At 35.2% G+C, this 17,774-nt stretch overlaps 1 protein-coding gene across 1 annotated transcript in view; it reads left to right on the top strand.

Annotated features, from left to right (window-relative positions):
• The window catches only part of STAG1 (stromal antigen 1), a 415,995-nt gene that overhangs the window by 364,494 nt on the left and 33,727 nt on the right, over positions 1-17,774 (top strand). The window contains exon 22 of the mRNA XM_047782999.1: positions 4,659-4,739. Within this exon, the coding sequence (XP_047638955.1) occupies positions 4,659-4,739 (81 nt within the window). The remainder of the gene's footprint in view (positions 1-4,658; positions 4,740-17,774) is intronic.

Below are 17,774 nucleotides of genomic sequence, written 5' to 3'. Positions count from 1 at the left end.
TTTGTCTTTACTGCTCAGTTGTATTCCATTTTTTAGAAATGCTACAGTTTATCCATTCACTTATTGAAAGACAATGTGGATTGTTTCCATCTTTCGGCTATCACAATGAAGAGTGCTATGAATATTTGTGTTCAGTCTTTTGTTTGAACTGTGTTTTCATTTCTCTAAAGTAAATGCCCAAGAGTGTAATTGCTGGCCCTTATGGTAAGTGTATGGTTAACTTTATTAGAAACTGCTGAACAGTTATCCAGAGTGGCTGTACCATTCTGCATTTCTGTGAGTGATGTATAAGAGTTCCAGTTGTTCTGCATCCTCATCAGCACTTGATATTGTCAGTGTTTTTTACTCTAGTTGTCCTAGTAGATATGTAGTGGTGTTTCGCTGTGCTTTTAATGTATATTTCCTTCATGCTAATGATGTTGAACATCTTTGCATGTACTTATTTGCCAGTCTTACAGCCTTTTTGGTGAAACTGTAATTTGTACCTAAAGACTCTTTTAGGGGATATAACTGTCATTCACATTAACCTAGTCTAAATGTGATAAAGACTAATTTTGGATATCAGAAATAGACTATTATTGTTAAATAAAAGTGAATTAACACTCTTCTATCATGCACTGTCCACGAAAATATTTGATCCTTCTTCCCCTTCAGTCAGAGCTCAAATTTATCCCAACCATGTGGATTTTCAGAACTTTAAACTTATCCTGTATGTGTAGATAACATGTATCTACACATGCATATTTACATATGCATAATCATTTTTTCCTGTTGGTCTCTTATCAGATTTTATTATCAGGCAAATTCAGTTGTTCTAAACAAACATTCTTTTTTGTTTGGTTGGTTGGTTTGGGTATTTTGGCCACACAATAGCATGTGGAAGTTCCTGGGCCAGGGATCCAACCTGTACCACAGCAGTGCAACACCAGGCCCTTAACCTGCTGAGCCACCAGGGAACTCCTAAACTTAAACATTCTAAGAGCATATCTCTTGGCCTTTACTTACATGTAATAATACAGTTCCATCTTGAAGATATATCATTAGCTTCAGGTTGAATGATTGTTATTGATTCAATGTTAATCAAAGATAATGAGCTAACTCCTTTAAATACGTAAAAGTAATTATTAGGAAAAAGGGCAGATTAGTTCCCGTCATGGCTCAGTGGTTGACAAATCTGACTAGGAACCATGAGGTTTTGGGTTCTCTCCCTGGCCTTGCTCAGTGGGTTAAGGATCCGGCGTTGCCGTGAGCTGTGGTGTAGGTTGCAGACGTGGCTCGGATCCTGCGTTGCTGTGGCTTTGGCGTAGGCGGGCAGCTACAGCTCTGATTTGACTCCTAGCCTGGGAACCTCCATATGCCGTGGGAACAGCCCTAGAAATGGGAAAAGACAAAAAAAAAAAGAAAGAAAGAAAAAGGGCAGAGTTCCTGCAGTAGCACAGCCAGATCAGCAGCACTGCAGTGCCAAGACACAGGTTTGATCCCCCAACCTGCACAGTTTGTTAAAGGATCCAGCATTACCACACTGCCATGTAGGTTGCAGCTCCGGCTCCAGTCTGATCCTTGGCAAGGGAATTCCATGTGCCTTGGAGAGGCCAAAAAAGAAATAAAAGGGGTTAATAAAAAGGAATTTGTTGGTTAAGGTAATGATAACAGCTATAATAGATTAATCTCTATCTCAGTGGCTTAACACAATAGAAATTTATTTCTCATTTCTATAACCATAAAGCACAATTAAAGGAAGTGGGCTGTTGCTGCGCTGCCAAGTCATTCAGGGACCCTGCTCTCCTAGGGTATTGTTATCCTGATGGCAGATAGAGGAGGAAGAGATGGAGAAGGCAGCCCTACTTCTTAACTGTTTTTTGTCCCAGAAGTGTACAATACACCTTGAAGATCCTCTCGAGGTCAGAGCAACATTAGTCAAGAAAAGGCATAAAGACTGTGCTTCTCATAGGTTAGAATAATCTCTTTTGGCTTTTTCAGTTTTTTATTGCTTGTTCTTCTTGAAGTTGCTAGATAAATGACTTTTGAACAAGTTAGGATAACATTGCTAGTATGGAAGGTAAAATCAATATGACTGATACAAAGCCTGGAAGGAAGAATTCTGAATTTCTTTTGAATTGTGTTCGGCTATATTGTTATATAATTATACCTGTGAGAAAGCAAAAAGCTTCCCAGTCAATGAGAGTGGGCTTTTTATTTTAAAATAATGCATTGGAGCCCTTTTAAAGTAAACTTATGATGAACATCAATATATTAAAATTAAAATGAGGATTCTCTATTGGAAGTCGTAATAGGCTTTGAAGCGACCAGATATCTCTCTTCTCTCATAACCATGTCTAAGAAACTTGTGTGCAACTTTGGAACATATTTTAAATAATTCCTAATATATATGTCAATAGAAATGTAGGAAGAAAGGAAGTGATATTTTGATGATTAGGTTAAATATAGCCAAAATAGAGCAGTTCTTCAACATTACTTTCTTTCTTAATTTTCTTTTTCTTTTTTTTGCCTTTTCTAGGGCCGTTCCCACGGTATATGGAGGTTCCCAGGCTAGGGGTCAAATCAGAGCTGTAGCCACCAGCCTACGCCAGAGCCACAGCAATGCAGGATCTGAGCCGTGTCTGCAACCTACACCACAGCTCAGGGCAATGCCAGATCCTCAACCCACTGAGCAAGGCCAGGGATTGAACCCAAAACCTCATGGTTCCTAGTCGGATTCGTTAACCACTAAGCCATGACGGGAAGTCCCTTAACTTTCTTTTGATTAATATTAATTTGTATATCACTGTTGTAGTAATTTAACAAGGCACGTTGTTTCAAATTCAGTAAAAAGTTTTAAATCTTTTTCTTTCATATAACCCACTTTACTACTTTAGTACTTTCTGTTATAAATTAGAGATTATCAAAAGGTGTCTCAAGATCAGAGGCGTATTGTATTGAGTATCTCCTAAGTATAGTAAGATGATTTCTTTAGCATTAATGTTCATAAGATGACAATGTTTCATTGGTCTTATTTCTGGCATTCTGACATGAATCAATCATTTAATTATTATGTTTAATAAAACCCCGACACCTCAATAGTATTACATGAAAAGCAACACCACTCACCCTTCTGATTCTAATGAGTTATTTTCAGTAGGTACACTGGAAATATCTTTTGCTTGTGTGATCTGAAATATGAAATTTTTTAAGTAAAACCAGCTAATATTCCTTCCTGAAGCATTCCAGTTACTGATTTCTCTTTTGATTTATTCTCTAAATAGATGCATTTTTACAGTTCTTGGTTTAATCGAGTGGAAAATAATAGAAATACTATAATAATGGAATATTATATTATCAGATGTTTTATTGCAGTAAAGATGTACCATGTATACAGACACAAATGTAGTAAAAGACTTGTCCAAAATGAAATTTTTTTATTATGATTTCTTAATCAATTTTTATTTTCCCAAATTCTTCTATTTGTCTTTTTGAAAAATTAGGATATTGGAGTTCCTGTCGTGGCTCAGTGGTTAACGAATCTGACTAGGAAGCTTGAGGTTGCAGGTTCAATCCCTGGCCTTGCTCAGTGGGTTAAGAATCTGGTGTTGCCATGAGCTGTGGTGTAGGTTGCAGACGTGGCTTGGATCCCGCGTTGCTGTGGCTCTGGCGTAGGCCAGGGGCTACAGGCCAGGGGCTACAGCTCCGATTCGACCCCTAGCCTGGGAACCTCCATATGCTGCGGGAACATCCCTGGAAAAAGGCAAAAAGACAAAAAAAAAAATTTTTTTAATGAAAAATAGGGATAAACATTTCACAAAATAGGGATTCAATGCCACTTTAAAAAAAAAATGAAAAGATGCTCATCTCCGTTGGTAATTAAATAAATACCACATTAAGGTAGTATTCATACATAATCAAATCAATAGATTTAAAACATCTGATGATATCACATATTGGTAAAAACATGGAGCTACAAGAACTGTCAAAGACTATTAGATACAGTCACTTTGGACAAAAGTTTGGCACTATCTACTATAAATACACCTTATTTGACCCAGCAATCCTTTTCCTACAGCAGTGATTCTCAAAGTGTGGTCCCGAGACCCTGGAGGATTTCCAAGCCAGGCTCATTATTTTCATAATAAGAGGGAGATGTCATTTGTTTTATTTATTCTCATTCTCTCACAAATGTAATGGAATGTTGGTGTCATATCAAAGAATATCCACGTTTATCCCTGGAGACTAATCTGTGACACTGGATTTTCTTCATATATTTCAGTCATTAAATTTTGTTTGTTTTATGTACATTTCTGTCTGAGTGTTATAGTCCATATTAAAAATTATTTAAAACAAAATAACTATTTCAGTATAAAATTTGGATAAAAACAGTTTTTTAAATTTCCCCTTAAAAATCTAAGGAAAGTATTCATAACAGTCCATTTTTCTTTAATGCATATTGTCATTTGGATCCATGTTTATCAAGATACATTATATCTCTATTCTCTAGATTGGTATGTTGGTTTGTCTTTTTTTAACTATTCTTTTATACATTCCCATTAATTGTATAAAAATTTGGATTTGAAATCTTATTGTAAGATAAAAACTGATAAATGTTGTTCTCTTAATGTGCAAACGTAAATTATGTCTCATTTGTTTGAATTTTTTATTTGATACAGATAGTCGTACAGGCACTGCAGTGTTCCCATTACTCGATTCTTTGGCAGTTGGTGAAAATTACTGATGGTTCTCCATCCAAAGTAAGTAAGAGTTTCTGTAGGCAGAAGGGTTATTACTAAAACAAAATAACTTTCTTTAACTCATTGTTCAATAGTTTATTTTATCAATTATTATAATAAATTATAATTTTTAATAAAATATATAATAATTATTGTTATCAATTCTTGCTTTATCCTGTAAGTATATTTTACCCCTTTGGAAGATAAACAGTTTTTTGAGTAATAAACACAGGGTTGTTTATATACACAAAGTTTAAATTATTATAAGAAATAACTGTAGCTGAAACCACAAGAGCTCTGATGGGTGATGTCCTGTGAAAAAGAATAATACTGAAAGACAATAATAGTATGTAGCTTTCAGTTCTGGCATCATAGCAGCTTGGGGCCCAAATTAACAACATTCTTTTTTTAAATGTCTTGTAATATTGGATTTAAAAAATTATATTTTAATTTTTAATCTATCCATGACTATGCAAAACAAAAGAGAAAATACAAACCAATGGTTAAGTGAAACCAGGATCCAAGAGAGTCAGAGTACTGAAACCTTAAGGATATTTTCTAATCTAGACAAATGCTAAGGCCCTTCCAAGGAGAAATGTCTGATAGGTAACATATCTCCCTAATAAAGTTGGGATTCTAAAAAGCTACTCCCAACATGAGGATAAATTAGAAATAAACCCATACCAGTTCCATTCATGGGGGAATAGAAGGAAAACAGCCTGGCTTAATGTTTGTCATTAATTAAAGGGAAGAAAATAAGTCTCCATGACAGTTCTTAACCATGAACTAGCTTCTACATAGGTTTCCATGTTAAATTCATACTATTTCTGTGGTCCATTTAAAAAAAAGAAAAAAGGAGTTCCCTGGTGGCTCAGTGGGTTAAGAACCCAGTGTTGTCAGTGCTGTGGCCTGGGTTCGATCCCTGTCCCAGGAGCTTCTGCATGCCCTGGGCACAGCCCTACGCACCCCCCCCCCCAAAAAAAAAAACACACACACAGAAAAATTAAGATTTTTATTTAAGTAAAATGTTATATAGTGGTGGTGTCTCCAAGCACATAACAGAATCGAATATAAATCCATTCTAAAGGAACTTGTCTCAAAGAATTTTCCATAAAGCTTTAAGAAAAATGAGCTCATAGTAAAAAAACAATTTTGCTATAAAGAAAACCATTAACCATGAATAGAACCATGAAGAGAAATCAGACTAAAAAAAATTTTTATATGTTGCAGTTACATGCAGTAAATATAAAACAAATGTTACAGTTGTCTTATGAAGCCAGAGAGGCTTAAACATATAATTAAAGAGCAAACACTTGATAAACCAAATAAAAATACTATGATATTTATGTATCCTCAACTTAAAAAACAGAAGTGATTCAACTTAAAGAACACTAATACATTTCCATATAGAATCACCTGCTTGATATGGAGTAGTTTTTTCTCAAAGAAAGAAATTTTTGTTCTTTTTGTCTTTTCTAATTAATAATTTGAGGATTTCTGTGCCTTTGGAGGTAGTTGGGGGTTTTGTTCATTTTCGGTTAGAAGGACAGTTATATATTGGTTAGCTTAGGTTTTTCCTATTTTATTAATAACTTCAGTCTTGAAAAACAAAAAGTAAACCTTTTATTGGTAACAAAAACCACTTTAAAACTGTATTACATTTTCATTTTTTATGAAATGTTCTTTAGTATAAGATTAAAGGAGGTGGGGTATAAATAATTTAAAATTTGATGAGTTCCTGGGAGTTCCTATTGTGGAGCAGTGGAAAAGAATCTGACTATTATCCATGAGTATGAGGGTTCAATCCCTGGCCTTGCTCAGTGGGTTGGGGATCCAGCATTGCCCTGAGCTGTGATGGAGGTCACAGACACAGCTCAGATCCAGCATTGATGTAGCTGTGGCATAGGCTGGCAGGTGTAGCTCTGATTCAACCCCTAGCCAGGGAACTTTCATGTGCTGCAGGTGTGACCTTGAAAAAAAAAAACCAAAGAAATAAAATATGAGGAGTTAGTATTATGGCTCAGCAGTATCAAACCCAGCTAGTATGTAGGTTTGATCCCTGGCCTCACACAGTGGATTAAAGATCTGGCATTGCTGTGAGCTGTGGTGTAGGTCACAGACGCTGCTTGGATCCTGCGTTCCTGTGGCTGTGGTGTAGGCCGGCAGCTGCAGCTCCAATTGGATCCCTAGCCCAGGAACTTCCATATGCCATGGGTGCAGCCTTAAAAAGCACAAAAAATAAATAAAATAAAATAAAATTCGAAAGCAAGAGCTTATATGTATACACAATGTTATTCTGATTTTTTTCACCAGGTTGATTTTTGTATTCATTTTTTTCCCACTGAGATCATTTTGGTTATCTGAGGTACTTGTATTTTAGCTGAATGTTGGTAATTGCATTTTAGTAACTTTGGAATATTTACTCCCTAAAACTTTAGCATAATGAGTGGTTATTTCCTCCATTAAATTTAATTTACATTTTGTCCTTTTACAACTAGATTCCATAATTAGAGTGAGAATCTCTCTTTTGGACCTACTTCTTTGAAGATTTTCAGTATTTTTCCTATTAAAATAGAATTATTCTGAGAGTCCTGCCTTTCTGTTTAATTTTCATCTGGTAAATTCTCCTAATAAAAATTGTACTACAGAATTTGCAGTTGTCATTGCCCCAGTGGCAGTGCAGATTTTGAGGCCAGCACTGATATTCTTTAATCCAGAAAGAATGTCAGAGTATCTTTTACCTGCTTTATGGTTCAGTTGATTTCTATTTATAGTTTTATGTGCATTTATATCACATGTGAAATTCTCCTTACTTAGGTGTTTCTCTGGTTATTTCTTCTAACTTTGAAGTTATTGGTATTTTTTGTGAACCAAAGTATACTCAGTAATCATATATCACTTGTGTCTATAGTTTAAAAGTGGTTCTCTCAAAGTGATAATCTTGAAAAACATTAATCTTCAGGATCCATGCAAACTTTAAAAATTAATGCTTTGGGAGTTCCCTGGTGTCTCAATGGTTTAAGGATCTGGTGTCACTGCAGTGGCTCAGGTTGCTGCTCTGGCACTGGTTTGGTCCCTGGTCCGGAACTTCTGTATACTGCAGGCACAGCCAAAAAAAAAAAAATTTAATGTTGTTTCATTGCTAATATTCCTCCTTTTAAAACAATTATTTTAATGATTCTTACTTATAGTAGTCAGAAGATAAAGAATTGCCAAACTCTCTAATCCCCTATGTGATGTAGGATATCTCTAAAAATTTAAAAGCCACAAGTATAAGCTTTGTACACATATGATCTATATTATTAGCATCTCACTTGATAGGATACCACCTTCCTAAATATAGTCTCAGCCACATCATTAACTTGTGTAAATAACCTTGAGACAAGTCACTCAAATAATTTTAAAACATAATTTATATCAAAGCTCTTTATCAGTTGTAAAGGGCTTTATAGATACTAATAACAAGTGAAAAATCACTTATCTGTATTTCAGATAAGTTCTTATGAAGTTAAAAGTTGTATTAGGCCAAACTTTTCCAGCTCTAGAAATCTGCAATCTATGCTGAGCTTAATAACTGTTATACCAAGGATATCTGGATAAATATCCAAAAATCTTTACAGTGGTTACCTCTGGGAAATAGAAATTCTTTGGGGGCACGCATAAGGAGAGAAATTGACCTTTCGCTTTATACCTTTTGATACCTTTGAGGGGTTTTTGTTGTTTATATTTAACAGTGATATTAATATCACAAAAATTAATTTTTAAAAACTACTGATACAAAAACCCTTGCTTTTCCATCCTAATCTTAGGTTTTGGTTTATCACATATAATTCACTGAGTTGTTTGACTTGGATGAATGCTGGAAAAGTGCTATGCTCCGTATTATTTGCTGTAGCAGCATTATTCTCTTGTTTGTAAATGTAATAGATCTGTAAGAGAATTTGGAAATGATCTGATGAAACTTTTTTGTTTTAGGTAAGGCCTAGAAGGGGACATTATTATTTTTACCTTGTTGATATTTTACATTTTGTTAATCACTTTAATATAAATGCTCTAATTTAATTAAATATTCTTAATAATCCTGTAAAGTGGATGTTATTGTAATCCCATTTTACAGATAAGGAACCTAATGCTTATAAAAATTGAGACTTGTCTAAAACCACAAGTCTCTTGAATCTCAATCTAGTGTCTTTCTGTTAGTACTCTTTAAAATTTTATATTATTAAGCTTTTAGCACAACTACATTTATAGTTTTTTGTTGTGGTTGGGTTTTGTAAAAAACAAATTTTCTCCTCACTGAACACAAATTAGCAATACCTCTTTTCAGTTAGGTATTGAAAAGTTAAATCGCATAGCAGTTCTCTGTCATCATTCTGTATCCTTAAAGATATTTAAGTGAGAAGTTACTGTGATTTTAAATGACTTAGTTTGTAATGTCAGTGAGTGAGTTAAAGTATATGGATGACTTTGCTAATGATGCACTTAAAATTCTCTTTTCTTTTTCTTCCCCCCTTTAATTTGTTCCCTGAAATTTAAATGTAATACAGCAGACCCTTGTGTCTATATATTTAACATTTGTAATACTGATTATGTAGAGACAATTTGAAAGTCTTATTACATGAATTAATTTTGTTTTTTGTTGTTGAATAAGTATATTACTATGTAATGACCCATTTGTCCAATGAGGGAGCTAGCCACCAGACTGCTCTGTTTTTCTCTATTCATTGTTATATTTATAGAAACTCATTTAAATCTCTGAAGAGATCACTTACATTTTTAGTTAATAAATTATGCTTATTAGTTCGGGTATAAAATATTATGGTAGAGTGGTTTTCATAAATTTAAGATCTTTTGCTTGAGTACATATTCATTGTAAAAACTGTGTAAGTAAAAAAAATCCAGATCTTACCACCTGTGCATAATCACTGTTAATATTTTGGTATATTTTCTTTTAGTACTTTTTCTTACATATTTTTCAGCTTTATTAAGATCATGATATATTTATAAATTTGTGTCTCCTCATTTAACATTTTCTTCATTTATTAAATGTTTATAGATAATATTTTTAATGTATGCATGGTAGTCCATAGTGTAGCTATACCGTAATTTATTTTACCACTCTTCTCTCTTGGATATTTAGGTTGTGTAAACATTTTAACAAATAAAATTAATTCTCTGATGGACATTCTGGTGCAAAAGCTTGTTCTGTGTTTTACATTATTTCATCTTTTTATACTTAGAAATGAAATTGTTTGGTCAAAGATTGTACATACTTCTGAGGTTAATACATATTGTCAAATTGCTCTTTAGAAAGTACTTTCTAAAATTTATTTTTCTTCTCTATTGTCATGAACACCGTCTTTCAGGGAATTATGAATGGTAGTTATATTTGAAGTTTAAATTCAAGTTATAACTTAACAGTGAACACTATTTTGTAAAATGAAGTATATGAGAAGACTGTATCAAGAACAGGATTAGATCTTTATTTGAAATGGAAGTGCACTGGGTTTCACCAATGGGTATTTCCTCTGTTCCCCTAATTTCCAGAGTTGAACCTCTTTGGCAGTCTCACAGGTCATGCTCAGTATACTTTGCTCCGGTGCCCCCTAGTGCTGGTCCTGTAGAAGCAGCCTTCAGTTTCTCTTCTCTGTAGCAGAAAACATCCTTCTTCCTTCAGCTCCTTCTGGACATATACAAAGACATTTAAAGAGCCAGGTAAATAAGAGTTAGGGCTAAACTAATACCCCTCTTGCCTTTTTTTGGCCTGGGGATTTGAATTTATCCTCAATTTTTTTTTCCTCCTGGGAGGAGCTGCCCTACTCTCTGTAGTCTTAAGTTTGTAGTGCTTTCTCCTGCGTGTTTGTATTTTAGGCAGCTGTAGGAGTAGCATGGGGCAACTACATTCTGGACCCAAGCTTTATTCCTAAGTCTTTAAATTAAAGAAAGTCTGCATCCCTCGAGCTACAAGTCAAATTATTGAGTAGTATAGCATGTTTACTGAAAAATCTGTTCCTCCATTACCCTCTTGACTGAAGGTTCTCCTCTGCAAATTTCAGCTTGTTTACCTCCAAACAAACTGGAGAAAGGAGAAGTTAGGGTGAAGATGGGACTGATGTCGGCCAAGCCCCTTGAGGAGACATGTTTATTTTAACCTTGCTATTCTTCCGACAAACACAGATTCCTAGAAATGTACTGGAAATAGACTTAAATGCATAAAAGTCTACACATCTTCCTCTCCCCTTCTCAGTCCTTTAGAATAAGAAAGAGATAGCTCAGTCAGGGCCTTGCCCCAAATTCCTATAATAGCAAAATATAGGTACCTCTCCATCTGCAGAGTTAATAACTGCTTTGAGGGGGAAGGGAATGGGGCCAAGAGTTAGAAATAATAGCTGTCCCCATAGGAATAAATTTTTAGTAGTGGATAACCATTTTGCTTCATTTTTTTCTAGATCTTCCCCCCATCTTTTATTTCTTGAGAATTCTATCTTTAATAACTAGTTAGTTTTAAGCCTTTACTTTTGATCAGTCCACGACTTCAGAGTCATCCTTTGATAGCTTTGCTTCTATTAATATTACCTACTCTTTCAAGTACCTGATTGGCTGGTCTAGGAAAGTTAGGAGAGAAAATCCAGGTCTTGTTTTATATTCATTTCTTGTTCAGCTCTCAGAATATTCTTTGTTTAAAAAATCTGGAATACATAAGTAGATGACTTTATACTGAATTCTGAACTTGTCCAGAATGTTATCTAACTCTTAACATTCTAAAAATCTCTGGGAATCAGAAGTAAATATGTTGAACTTAGAAAAGAGCTTATTAAGCTTGTAATTCCAACATTCTATTAAGAATTCCATGCCGTGTTTGCAGCCCTATTCCTGGGCCTCTGCTTTCAGAACTTGCTTTCTGACAGGAAATAACTTTCTCTCCCTTGAGGGACAGCATAAAGCTTCCTCAGTTTCACTAGTCTGTCCAGTTGGATGCTATTTTTACTTACACAGGGACAGTGATCTTTAAAGTACCTAATTTATAAATACTCTCACTCCTTGAGATAATTAAAACCTCATGATTAAGTAATGAGCCAGGGCTAAGAAGATTTATGCTAAATAGCAATTATTTATAATGTAAAAAATGTGTTTCAACTGAATTTATTAGAGGTCTAAAGCAACATTAAGAATGTCTAAAGAGGGAGTTTCCATTGTGGCTCAGTGGTAACAAACCCGACCAGTATCCATGAGGACATGGATTGGATTCCTGGCCTGTCTCAGTGGGTTAAGGATCTGGTGTTACACACTCACAGACGTGGCCTGGATCTGCCATGTCTGTGGCTGTGGCCAGCGGCCACAGCTCCCATTCGACACCTAGCCTGGGAACTTGCATATGCCGTGGTATGGCCTTAAAAAGACCAAAAAAAAAATGTAATCACTTTTGTTTTTTATAGTAAGTTTTTTACTTTGAAAATGTTCCCCCCCCCCCGTGGTCATTTTGTAATTACTAGATATTTGTTAAATGACTTACTGTTGCTGACCCAAATTTATATATATATAAGAATCTTGGAGTTCCTGTCATGACTCAGTGGTTAATCCAGCTAGTATCCATGAGGACACGGGTTCAATCCCTGGCCTTGCTCAGTGGGTTAAGGATCTGGTGTTGCCATGAGCTGTAGTGTAGGTCGCAGATGCAGTTCGGATCCCGCAGTGCTGTGGCTATGGTGTAGGCCAGCCACTTCAACTCCAATTGAACCCCTAGCCTGGGAATCTCTGTATGCTGTGGGTGCAGCCCTAAAAAAGACGAACAACAACAACAACAACAAAATCTTCCAGTATATAAATAGGATATATTTCCAGCATTTTTTGTATTGGAAGATGGTCTTTTGTAGTCAAATATGAATTCAAATTTTGGTGCCATTTCTTACCACCTGTGACAAAGGTATGCAAGTTACTTCACATTTGAACTTCAGTTCCCTAATGTGATATTCACTGCTGGATAGGGTTGTTGAGAAGATTAAAATAAACCTTTCATTTCAGTCAACAATAACTATTGTTTTGATGGCATTACATTGCAGTCCTATTCTGTGTGTTCCTGATCTTCTCCCCTACCCAAACCAAATATTAATACTAAATGAAATATTATGTAAGGCTATGGGAGTATGTAAACATTCTCGATATCTAGTGTAGGTTTGGAATACAGCATGGTAGATTTTGTCTTCCATCTGTATTTTGGAAAATTTGGGAATTCAAGTCACTCACTTTGGTCCTAACAGTCACTACTTTTCCCCTGTTCCTCTGACTCCTCCTTTAGCTTCCTTCATCTTTGTACACCACAGAAAAGAAATCAGAAGATGTTTTGGAACTTCAGTAGGCAGCTTAAGGGTTCCTGGATCATAAGTGGATTAGCCTTTGAGGCAATGGCAGGAGTCAGCAGGTGGGGATTCAGATCGCCAAGAACAGCAGCAACATTGAAAACTAGGTATTACATTTGGGGTTTAAATATCCAATAGTTATTTTATTGTATATTCACAGAAATGGCACACTCTCTCCTTACCCTCAAAAGAGAAGCTAGTAGCAGTCATTAATACAAGAAAGCAATTTCAAAGGTATTATATAAGAGTGTACCCTAACACAGTGGTGAGGCTTTTTATCTCTTGCACTCTGATGTGTCCCAAGTGAATGAATTTAGTTGCATCTGTTTCTATTATATTTAATTTGACTAATGACTTAATTGAGCTGAAGAATAATTTAATGAGCCTCGTTATATGTTAGTGATGATGCTAAGTACACATAAATAGTTTATACTTCCAATGATCTTTGTAGCCCAATACAAACTGGATGGGCTACAGCCCATGGGCCAAATCTGGCCAGACACCTGTTTTTGTAAATAAAGTTTTAATGCTCATTCATATATATACTGGCTGAAGCTGCTTTCTTACTCCAATGGCAGAGACATTATGACCCACAAAGCCTAAAATATTTACTCTCCGACCCCTTACACAAAAAGTTTGCCAGTTTCTGGCCTAGTAAGATAATCCCTTGGTCTTTTTTGTCAGTAACTCTCTTTGCTTATTCTGGATAACTTGTTTAGTTTTGTGCTCTATTTTTATCATGAAAATTGATTGCTAAATTCTTAACAGGCTCTATTTTTCATATTCTAAGATATTTGGCCTAATCCAAGTCCTTATTTCTGTTTTATATATTCCCATTCTGTGTATTTGTCTGATAATGTTGAACTAGTTTTGTGTATTTACTGCTAGTTTTTCCATTGCTAGTTATTTATTGCTTTTCCGTTGCTAAGATAATCTGGCTGATTATCTTAATTAGTATTTCACAGTTGTGGCTAAAAGGACAGCTAAATTTTCTAGATAAAATTACCCATTTAAAATCTCGTGTTTTGTGTGTTTAGAAATTAAACCCTTATCTTTCCTCATTGACTATAATTGTATTGAGATATTTGACTCATAAGGGACAGTCTACACCTAAGATCTGTTTTTTCTTCCCTAGATGTTCGGGTAAGTCAAGTTTGAGCCTTCAGACCTTTGAGAAAACTTCTAAAATTGTTTATATGATAAATTCACCATCCTAATTATGTCAGTCTTATTTGAGGGTCTTCACTGTTGAGATTTTGCTGACCAGGGTATATTTGAATTAAGGTGATGTTTTAAAAGTATACTTTGATCAATTGGTTTCATTTAGGGAAAAACATTTGAAAGGAAGCACCATATTCTTGGTCTGTATATTTCTTATATGGACTATGAGAGGGGAATACTTTCAGTTTTCATCTTTATACTTCAGGTGTTCTGGCTAGGAAGAATTTATTTAAGAAGAATTCCATTGTGTTCAAAGTGTTAAAGGCACTCCCTAAACATCCTATTTTTTTAAAATTGCAGCCTAAATAACTTGTTCTTAGGCTTTTTTTTTTTTAAGTGTCTGTTGGGTTGACTAGCATTTTGTTTATATGTAAATATATTTGAGGGGGAAAAATGTAATTGTAATGTATACATGTAAGGATAACCTGACCCCCTTGCTGTACAGTGGGAAAATTTAAAAAAAATTATAAAAAAATATATATATATTTGAGTAATTTGAGTTTAAAAGTTCTTACCTCCAAACTGCTCCCTGTTTTTTCAGTATATTAATTTTCTGGCATTATAGAAAGAGTCATTACAGTAAAATGGTTAAGGGCACAGACTCTGGAGACAAACTGCTTTTGCTAATTCAGTACTCCACTTAACTATCTCTGTCTTTGGGCTTGCATTTAACATTTCTGTGCCTGTTTCTCCGTATGTAGAATGGGAATGATAAATATCAATACCCATCACAGTCAAGATTCGTTAATATGTGAAAAGCCTAGATTAGTGCCTGGCACACAGTAAGTGCCAATAGATGTTAACTTTATGTAGTGTAAGATGCTAACATAGTGAAGTTTGTAGGAAATTTATAGGATAAATAAAGTACTGTGTTCAGAAATCCAGAAGAACCTAAATTCTATTCCCAGCTGTTCAAAGAAATTTACTGTATAAGATTAACTAACTGTTAAATATACATTATCTGTGCCTATTTGCCTAAACGTATTGGTATTTATATTTCTCTCAATGGAATCTGATTACAATAAAACTAACTTTCTTCAGCACTCAGTATTTTTAGGTTGCATCCAAATCTAGGCTAAACGTTAGTGCTAAAGAAGGCCTTTAGCGTCTTATTTCCTTGATAGCTTCCCATTTTCACTTTTTAAAAAAGCTACTACTGATTAGTCATCAATAGGTTGCTTAGTTGTGAGGTTAAATTTACAACTCCTCAGATGAATTCGCAAGTAATCTTTACATAGGACGTACTTGCTTTATGATTGACCTTTAAAGGAGTATTTTGCCTCCAGCTCCAAAGATAGCTGATTCCCTAGACTGCTTCTAACTGCCCACTTAACCATGAAATTTAAGGGAATGAAGAAGCATTAACATTTTTTTTTTTGTCTTTTTAGGTCCGTACCCATGGCATATGTAAGTTCCCAGGCTAGGGGTCAAATTGGAGCTGCAGCTGCCAGCCTACACCACAGCCACAGCAACTCGGGATCCAAGCCATGCTGTGATCTACATCGCAGTTCACAGCAACACCAGATCCTTAACCCACTGAGCAAGGTCAGGGATCAAACCTGCATTCTCATGGATACTAGTCCGGCTCCTTACCACTAAGCTGTGACAGAAACTCCATTTGTTAACTCTATTTATTGCTTGATGAAATAAACACATTACACGTTTGTCCCTTCGATTGTGGTATCATCTTTATTATGTGTATTTATATTTCATTTGGCAAATACTTACTAAATACCTGCCCATGTGCCAAGCACTATTCCAGGTACTAGAAATGGAAGTGAACTTTTGTCCTTTGAATACTAGGTTTACTGGTTAGCACCTATATGTTCTCATTTGAGTGCCTAGATTAATTCAGCAGAATCACAGAATGCCATAGCACCTCAGAGAATATGGTTCAACCCTCTTGTTTGTAGCCAGTTAATCTCATGGCCTACATTTTGTTTTTCTTTCAGTTGTTTATTCAACAAGCATTCTCAAACCTTTTTTATTAAAAAAGTCAACAAAGACCCCAAAAGACATTTCTAGATGCCATCCTGTTTTTTGATATCTCTTTTTTATCTTTTGTTCATTTTCTACTGCATTCTTTGTTTTTATTTTATTAATTTATTTTATGGCCACAACCATGGCATATGGAAGTTCCCGGGCCAGGGATTGACTCCAGATTGCAGTTGTGACCTACTCTGCAGCTGTGAAATGCTCAATACTTTAACCCACTGCGCCAGGCTGGGGATCAAACCCACACTTCCACAGAAACCCAAGCTGCTGCAGTCAGATTCTTAACCCACTCTGCCACAGCAGGAACTCCCATGGTCAAACTTTTTTTGAAAGAGTTGCCTTCTTCATCTTTCTACTCATTGGCAGTTTGCTTTTAAATAAAAGTGATCTTTTAATTCCTGTAAAAATGTTCTCCCCAAGGTCATGCACAATCTCCTTGCTTTATCCTTGGAATACTTTTTAATCCTTTTCTCTTGGTGGCATTTGTCCTAGTTAAACTACTCCATTCATTTTTAAATGTTTTCTTACTTCTAGGATGCCATATTTTGGTTTTGTTCCTACTTCTCAGACCATTTCTTAGGTTTTATCATGTGTTCTTTTTTCTCATCTCTCTATTAAATATTGGTGTTCCCTAGGATACTTTTGTCAGCCCTCTTTACAGATTCTCCTTGAACAGTCTCATCTACTTCCATTGTTTCTGTTGCCATCTAAATGCAGAGGACTTCAAAATCTCTATTCTTGCTCAAATTCTTTACTGTGGGCTTTGAACTCATCCATCTGCCTACTTGACATCTCCAGTAGGGTATCTCTCAAGGATCTTAGATCATCATTTGTAAAGCTGAACTGTTACCTTAGCATTTGTTCCTGCATTAAGTACCTCCATGACTTTATACTGTAATTCATTCAGTAGCAAGTTACCTAGAAATTTAGGAGTAACATCAACATCCCTGTTCTGATTAGTTCTGAAATTCTGTCAGTTCTGTTGCTTTACTTTCTCTTCACTGTTCATATCTTGATTCTGACATTTTCTTTTCAGGCCCTCATTTTAGATTATTCCTATTGCCTTTGTGAAGAAATACAAAACAATGATTAGAAGCATGGGCTTTAGAGCCAAATAACCCTAGGTTTGGATCCTTACTCTATCACTTAGAATCTGTAGGTACTCTGAACTTTAGCTTCCTCATCTATAAAATAGAAATATTACCACTTAGTTTATAGGGTAATCGTGAAACTTTAATTTATGCCCCTTAAAACACAATACTTGGTATATAATAAGCCCTTGACTGAAGATTGTATTTACTATTAACTAACGTCCTTATTCTATATCATTCCCCCTTCTGCTTAGAATATGGTATTAACATAAATTTTTACCATGTATATGATAAAAAATCCTTATTCATTAGTTCCTTATTGCCAGAGTTCCTGTTGTGGTTCAGGGGTAACAAACCCGAATAGTATCCATGAGGATGCTGGTTCAATCCCT

This window comes from Phacochoerus africanus, chromosome 1 (assembly GCF_016906955.1).
Source record: "Phacochoerus africanus isolate WHEZ1 chromosome 1, ROS_Pafr_v1, whole genome shotgun sequence".
NCBI classification, from domain to species: Eukaryota; Metazoa; Chordata; class Mammalia; order Artiodactyla; family Suidae; genus Phacochoerus; species Phacochoerus africanus.
This window is presented reverse-complemented; position numbering and strand designations above follow the sequence as displayed.